Genomic DNA, 7,864 nt, shown 5'->3' with positions numbered 1-7,864 from the left:
TGATGCACAATTGTAATACAAATAGTTATACACCTAATATGTATACTTGTTGTCCTTATGCCAGGTATAGGCTTTGATTGTATTTTGTGTATACAGACAGACAGACAGACAGACAGACAGACAGACAGACAGAGAGACAGACATACACACACACGCACACACGCACGCGCGCGCGCGCTCAGCCGCAGTGACTAGAACTTTTAAATTCGCCTTAACACTTTAAAGACAAAGCACACTTGGGGGAGTGAATCCTTTGATGACACTTAAAACCAACATCAATATTTACCGACGGGGGTCGTCGCACCTTGCGGGCGTCAGGTGTAGATCGGATGACTTAACTCGTGTCTCCTCTGAAAGCGATTTGGGAGGAAATGCTTCATCAAAAACGTTGAAGACCGGCGTCTGTTTGTGGACTAATAATAATCTTACTGAACTGAATAAACAATAACATAAATATAAATAATACATATATTCGGGATGATCAGGCATATTGAAACCAGTGAAAGGCCTAAACAGCGGCTGACTTACATTGAGGTCTTTTAATATACATTTACCATTTAATTAAATTAATTGAAATTCAAGATTGCTATATACAGATAATGGTGAATTGTTCTTGTATCAAAATTATTACAATATACCAGTTGGAATTATATGATCCCTTCATTCTAAAAATCTATTTGGAAACATACAGTGTCATTACATAATATGATTGATATAGAGAAACAGTAATCGATGGTATACTACGTGACACGATTCCATCCCTCATTTCACCAGCAACAGTAATTCACTTAAAAACGTAAAGACATATGACTTTAAGTGAGTGATCGTAATTAATCAAAACAAACTCAATAATAAGCATTTATCTACGACAGGTTATTACTGGGAAATCAATCATTTAATGTACTGTTCAGCTTTTAAATATCCTTCTAACACTTCGTGCTGTCGTGTGCACGATGACTTTAATTCATAAGTCCCACGAGAAGTCGTTTTAAGATAAAGATCTGTGAGAGTGTTAGGTTTGTGTTTAGACCTCTGATCAAATGGCACCTCGGTGATAAAAGAAAGAATTGTGTAGTTATAAAATAAGTCAGTGCATAATAATAATAATAATAACTGTTGAGTTGGCGTTAGTGTTTATACTGCAGTATTTATGTGGGCAAATATTGTATGAAAAAACGTTGAATCCTGGAAACTGTGAAGAGCCGTTTAAGATTGTTTTTGTTTTGTCACACAAGCTAACAAAGTGACGGTTAAAGAGTCGCACCTGATAACAATTAAGACTGGTGCAGCGTCTAATGTTTACGGAGATGATTGTATCAAACGTTATTATATATTAATCTCGTTTTTCACTCGATATATTTACATTTCAAAAATAAAAGGCCAGAGTTAGGGTCAGGCCACCAGTATTGCATTGGCTTTACTTATACGGATCTCTGCTGTTTATCTAACCTGCCTATTTAAACTGTAGAAAACCCAATCTGCTGCCGCGCATATTTTGGCTTTTAATATATTCTAAATAGTCTGAATTTAAGCGATAAACTTATATTTTATTAGTAACAATACGTTTAGAGACTGTGTGCATTTGAATATATCATCCATCTTGTAAAGGAGAAGATGATACAAAACAAAAATAAAAGTAATGCAAATTCAATAGGTAGCCTACTAGCATGATATATAGCGAGACGTTTCAGTTTTGCATGAATTTTTAGTTTCCAGAATGTTTAAACTATTTCAGGTCTAAAAACAGAAATATCGTTCGTTAAGTGCAATTCCATTAAATTTGAAAATGGTTACAGCCAACAATAAATTATAACGACCAACCAAAACATGTTAAAATGAACTATTACATGTGTAACAGTTAGGGGTACAATACAGGACGTATTTGATAACGTTTCTGAGTTAATAAAGCAGACTCGTTGAGAAAAACTATAAAACAAAAAGATACATTTAAGCGAAAATTCACCACCTTCTCAATATATTGATGTCAATTTTAAATGCAAGTGGGAAAGGTACTTTATTTTCTAGTGACATTTTCAGAGATACTTTTACCTTCCCCGAGAAGTCCTACATTTCAAAAAGGTTGTGTGTGCTGAGAGAAGCCTGCAGTTCCTCTGGTGTCCAGATGAGGGGGGTCCTGCCAGCTAAGGGAGAAACAGAACAATGTGCAGTGAGTCAGACAGCAGTGGCACTGACATCTTAAATATCACTTGTTTCCACAATTATTCATACTCAGCATCAGCAAAATATGAAGTTACATCCATTTAGCCACCACAACCCTGCAATGTGCATGCAAATACAGCATATAAATAAGAAATATATGAATGCTATCCAGACATCAATAGCAAATTGAGGCGATCTTCTTCAGCTTCTCTGACCAGACCTGATGCTTTCCATGTGTCCTACTCCCAGACCTGGATGGTGAAGTGGCCATGAGACACAGAAGAGAGGGTGGAGGTGGAGGTGGTGGGGGATAAGGACACTGCACCTTGTTACCATCGGGTCGACTGTTAAGTTTTACAAGTAACGTTTTGCGAGCATATAAATGATACCTTCTAAACTTGCACAGGAAACTCCGAAAACATGCTGTGATAATGCATGTCTCTGGCATCCAGTCGATATGCCATAGTCTGGGCTCTACAGAGGTATCGATTACATGAGCCCCTCCATGTTTGATGCTCTAACACTGCCTTATAAAAACTTTCCACTTTGCTCTCAAACTACTCCTTCAGCTTCAACACAGCTCAACTATGGAAAACAATGCAGACAAAAAGAGTAGGCCTATGTTCAATACAATTATTTAAATAGAATAGTCAATCAGATATTTGCACATCCCATCGACAGGTGGATACTTTCAGGTGATTCTACTTTTATAATCAAACCGATGCACTAAAACATGTGTTTCCAATATAAAACGCAAACAATTCCAGGAAGTGTTCCCGTCCACTGTCATCCAAATGCAAAACTATATGGTGTATAAGTCCTCACCAGAAGACTGCATGTTGGATGGAACGTTTCCCTTTCTGTTACTTCCCTTGTGCAAAAATATTCAAGGAGGCTGCACTGCTCCGACCGGGTGGGGTTTGCATTGGCTGACAGCGTTCCCAGCTCGGGACGAACCAATGAAAGCAGAGCAGAGGCTCGGCGTATAACAGCGAAGATTGACGTGGAGGACGCGTCAAATTAATTTCAGCAAACGACGGACTCCCCGGGATAACTCCAATTTGCTTTTATCGGATGAAGATCACTTCGGTGCCATTCTACCTTGCGGTCACTTGTTTCCAAAAAAAGAAGAAGGGGGCGCGCTGCACTCGGAGGAGATTTTAAAGAGGTCTATTTTTCCTCTTGCGGGGCTCATTCCTCCCGTTCCCCTTCCTTCTCTTGCCTTCTCCCGGACGCATTCAGCCATTTGAAGGGGCACCTATATTCCCTGGCATCTCGAGACGTATAGGCAAATGGGTAAGCCCGCGTTACCATCTGCATGCTTCACTGGCAGGGAGCTTATGGAAGCGTATCCACACTCACCACGCCCGCGTAAAGACAGAAATGTTCCTTTTTTTCCCTCTTCAACTGCAGATAATTTGCAAATCAAGAGTGTCTTTTTTTTTGCACGACAACTTGTCAAGTTTACTCCATGGTGGATTTTTCCGGCTCTATTCAGCAGGCATTGTTTAAAGCTTTAAATCTTTAAATGGAACCACACCACCAATTATCCCATGGAGTGAGTCTTTGAAGAGCTCTCGAGTGTCAAATCCTCAACTTCGCCATGTTTATGTTGTATTTTTTGTTGTGTATGCGGGGCTGGCGGAGAAAAATCTGAGTCAAATTGTTAAAAAAAAAAACGTTTATAAAGTTGCAAAATAGCCTTTGAGGTTAGCTGTCTGTGTAGGCTGACACATGTTATGGGATAGAACTCTGTAACCTCAATTTGTGGTGAAAATTACAGGAGCTGTATGGCCTGTGTCCGCAGCCTGAACATTTTGTCTTTTAACAATAAATACATATAATTATTCTAAGAAATTATATTTTGTGGCAGAGGAAGTGCATCAACATGACAACATGATAATAGTACATTGTAACATGTCAGAAATGCATGTGTAGGCTACTCACTTCATGCAGAGTAAATATGTCTTTTGTGCCTCCATTCTCCTGCAGAGCAAAACTATGGAGAGGTGAACCAGCTTGGCGGTGTGTTCGTCAATGGGCGACCCCTGCCCAATGCCATACGGCTAAGAATAGTGGAGTTGGCCCAGCTGGGGATAAGACCCTGCGATATAAGCCGGCAACTCCGAGTCTCCCACGGCTGCGTGAGCAAGATTCTGGCGAGGTACAACGAGACGGGTTCCATCTTACCCGGTGCCATCGGTGGAAGCAAACCGAGAGTCACGACGCCGAACGTGGTGAAAAATATCAGGGATTACAAACAAGGAGACCCCGGGATCTTTGCATGGGAGATCCGGGACAGGCTTTTGGCAGATGGAGTTTGTGACAAGTACAATGTCCCGTCGGTTAGCTCGATCAGCAGGATTTTACGCAACAAGATTGGAAATCTCTCCCAGCCCAACCAGTATGAGAGCAGTAAACAAGGCTCCGCGCAGGCCGGGCTCTCCTACAACCACATTTACCCGTATTCCTACCCCAACGCCATGTCGCCCACTAGCGCTAAAATGGGCAACCATCATGGAGTACCGATGACGGCTGGACATATGAGCATATCCCGGGCCTGGCCCTCCGCACACACCGTCAGCAACATCCTCGGTATTCGAGCCTTTATGGATTCTTCAGGTGAGGAAAACAATCACGTTATGCCCTGTGAGAAAGGCCTCTGTGTTTTCACACAACAGCTTTAATAAACCCGAACAGCTAGTTATTGTTGTGTTCTCCAGCATGATGAATTGCAACATTACTCTGCACAACTCGTTCTGGAAACTGGCGGGGCAATGTGTCCATTACAAGTGGCACAGGCCTCCGTTTCACCATTCAGCCAGAAAGCAGTAAGGCCACTCACAATAGGCCTTTTCATGGGATGATGCATTTGCAAACACCTTGCTCACCTGCTTTATCCCCACTAATCCCTCAAGTAGTCATTACTGCCATTTCTCTTTGCCTTTCTGGTCCTTCGGTCATTGTTAGTGTTAAGTCAGCTCGACGACATAATTGTATTTGCAAGACAATTTTACGTGATGCAATATAGGGCTTTATTGACAAGACAGTATAAACAATTGTTAACATATAGAATTAAATTAGGGAAACATATTTATAATAATATATATAATATGTATTTGTCGTTTCCTTCGTTTTTCTGTGTTTTGTTTTTTATTTGATTTGTTTCACTCAATATAGACTCAAATATTACATCACACCTTTTTATAAACAATTACGGACTTTACTATAATGATAATTTCGTTATTTCATGATGTCATTGTTTAAATAACTCTCAATTATATTATTTTTGATAAGCCTGCTGTTTTGAAAATGAAATACATTTTAAAGCCCAATTTCTTTTTGTCCAATTTATTATAGGCTAAACAGAAAAAAAGACAAAGCCTATGTGACATTCATGTAACTAAATAAAAAATAACTTACGAGTAAATAATTACAAATATTGATAATTTAATTTACTTAACACATTATAAAGGAATGGAACCCCACTTTTTTGTAGCATTTCTTTTTTTACCTTTAAACATTTTTGACATGCACTGACTGTTTCTAATTCAGCCATTGCTGGGACGGACGGATATGCACAGAAAATGGAGGACTGGAGCTGCGTCAACAGAGCAGCTTTCCCCGCGGCTCACTCTGTCAACGGGATTGACAAAACAGCCATTGACACTGACATAAAATACGCTCAGGTAACATGCATGTGTACATAATGTAACGTGTATGCATCAAGTAGGCTACTCTGTATTCATATCGCCATAGTATTTTCTTAAAAGGAATGATTCTAATTGTTTAGTGCCAAAATGAGCAGGTAGCCTATTTAGTAAAGTAGTGCTCTCGCTCCAAAGGCCTGTGGCATGGATGTGAAAAGTTGTCATATCAGGGACCCTGAACAGAGTCATGTAATGCCACAGAGGGCTCTGCTTAATCAGATTGTACCCCTGAGACTCCACAGAGTATTATTACTGTTGATTAAGTGTGCTGTTTTAGGAATGAGACGGACTGACATCTGTGTATACTCCAATTAGTCTTATATGCTGAATTAAATTAGAGTGAATGTGGTGTATTTCCTCCCGTCTTCATTTAAACCACTCAGTGTTAGAGAAGCTGGAGGCCACATGTCACTGTCACATTCTATTATAAAATTTTCCGGGGTTTTGCTGATTTTGTCCGTGTCTTATCTGTTTTCTTCAGCCTTCCTCCGCACTGTCCGGTTATGTCTCCGCGTGTGCGTACTCTCCCTCCAACCAGTACGGAGTGTACAGCGGGGCAGCAGGCGGATACGTGGCCCCGGGACACCACCACTGGCAGCCGCAGAGTCCGGCCCTGTCGCACCCAGGCGGCGGGATGGGCATGCACGCGGGGGATATCCACTCACCGATGAACTTCAAGCACCAGGCCCGAGAAGGTAGGGACCACGATTTAATTTGGAAACTGGTGACAGATGTGTCCAATCCTTTAAAACAAAACATGAACACTGGGGTGCTGTTGCTTTAAATTATATTTGGTGTATAAAATATATTTTCCCGATATTTATTCCAATAATCCAATGAAGTGTCTAAAAAACCCAGCAAATGTTCCCCAAACTATTTTTGTTGATTGTTTTTCGTTACCATCAGTCAATCAGATACTCAATTTGTATTTCATTTGTTTTTGATATTTTAATATTCTTAAGATATTCTCACATTTGTAAATTATAAAACAGAGTGTTAGACTATTTACTTCGATCAATTCATTATGACAACTTTTGGCAATCCCTTTTTATCAAGTTATTCCCGCAGCCTCTCTCCCTCCTTTTGCACGCACACGCTTTCGCAATAAGCAACGACCGCAACGAGTGTAAACATTTACCAAACCCCAAATGAAGCCTAATTATATGTCAGTTATTAAATATTGACCTACCAGACTCGGCATGCGAGGTGGTCCATGGGGACATTTTTACGCATTATACATAGAATGGAAGAGAAGCCTTTTTGAGACTGCTTGTTAATAATCACGTTTTTTCTGATAGAGCGGAGCTTAACTTTTTAGAACTTGTAGGAAAATGAATCTGCTTCTATCTCTGGGAGTGAACACAGATTTTAATGTCTTATTTGGGTTTTGCAGGAGACAGAAAACAGCCCACTCCTCTGAGCAAGCAGCAGCAGCAGCAGCTACAGCAGCAGCAGCAACACGAAGACTTGAACAGTGTGCATGGACTCAGTCTCCCTACCTCATCATCATAACCGGGATTTATACCACCTTAATAACGAGACCGAATTAAACTGAACTAATTTCAACAAATCCAACAGTAAGTCTGAACACTAACGGCTTGTTTCCCGAGTGTTTGCAGTTTAGTCAAACACAGGCCCATTCACGTTCATTGTGGGTGCAGTGACCGACCTTCCTCGCTACATGAATGTAAGCTGTTTGTTCTTTTGAACACTTCATATTGCTATTCTCTCATGGAGACTGCAGGATCTTTTTTTTGTTGGAGAATACATTTTTTATTCCAACCTGTCATTGATGTTTTATTATATAAACCAAGGGCTATTCTGTAATCTGTCGTATATAATATTATCTTAATTTGTGACCATGATCTCGATGCTATACAGTGACGATGTGAACAAAGAGATACAATGTTTAAATGTAAAATATTTGCCAAAGCTTTAATTATATATTTTTATAATTTCCTTGTAAATATTAACTAAATAAAGGCTTTCTTAAA

General features: G+C 40.0%; 1 protein-coding gene across 1 annotated transcript; it reads left to right on the top strand.

Moving 5' to 3' along the window:
* Positions 1 to 3,380: 3,380 nt before the first annotated feature.
* Positions 3,381 to 7,382, top strand: pax1a (paired box 1a). Its single transcript, XM_010779871.1, has 5 exons — positions 3,381 to 3,456; positions 4,153 to 4,782; positions 5,716 to 5,849; positions 6,352 to 6,565; positions 7,264 to 7,382. The coding sequence occupies exons 1-5, from the start codon at positions 3,453 to 3,455 to the stop codon at positions 7,380 to 7,382; spliced, it is 1,101 nt and encodes a 366-aa protein (XP_010778173.1). The 5' UTR covers positions 3,381 to 3,452.
* Positions 7,383 to 7,864: the final 482 nt, after the last annotated feature.

This window comes from Notothenia coriiceps, unplaced genomic scaffold (assembly GCF_000735185.1).
Source record: "Notothenia coriiceps isolate Sejong01 unplaced genomic scaffold, NC01 NC01_scaffold00020918, whole genome shotgun sequence".
In the NCBI taxonomy this organism is placed as follows: domain Eukaryota; kingdom Metazoa; phylum Chordata; class Actinopteri; order Perciformes; family Nototheniidae; genus Notothenia; species Notothenia coriiceps.
The sequence above is the reverse complement of the archived record's forward strand: the minus strand, read 5'-3'. Positions and strand labels throughout refer to the sequence as shown.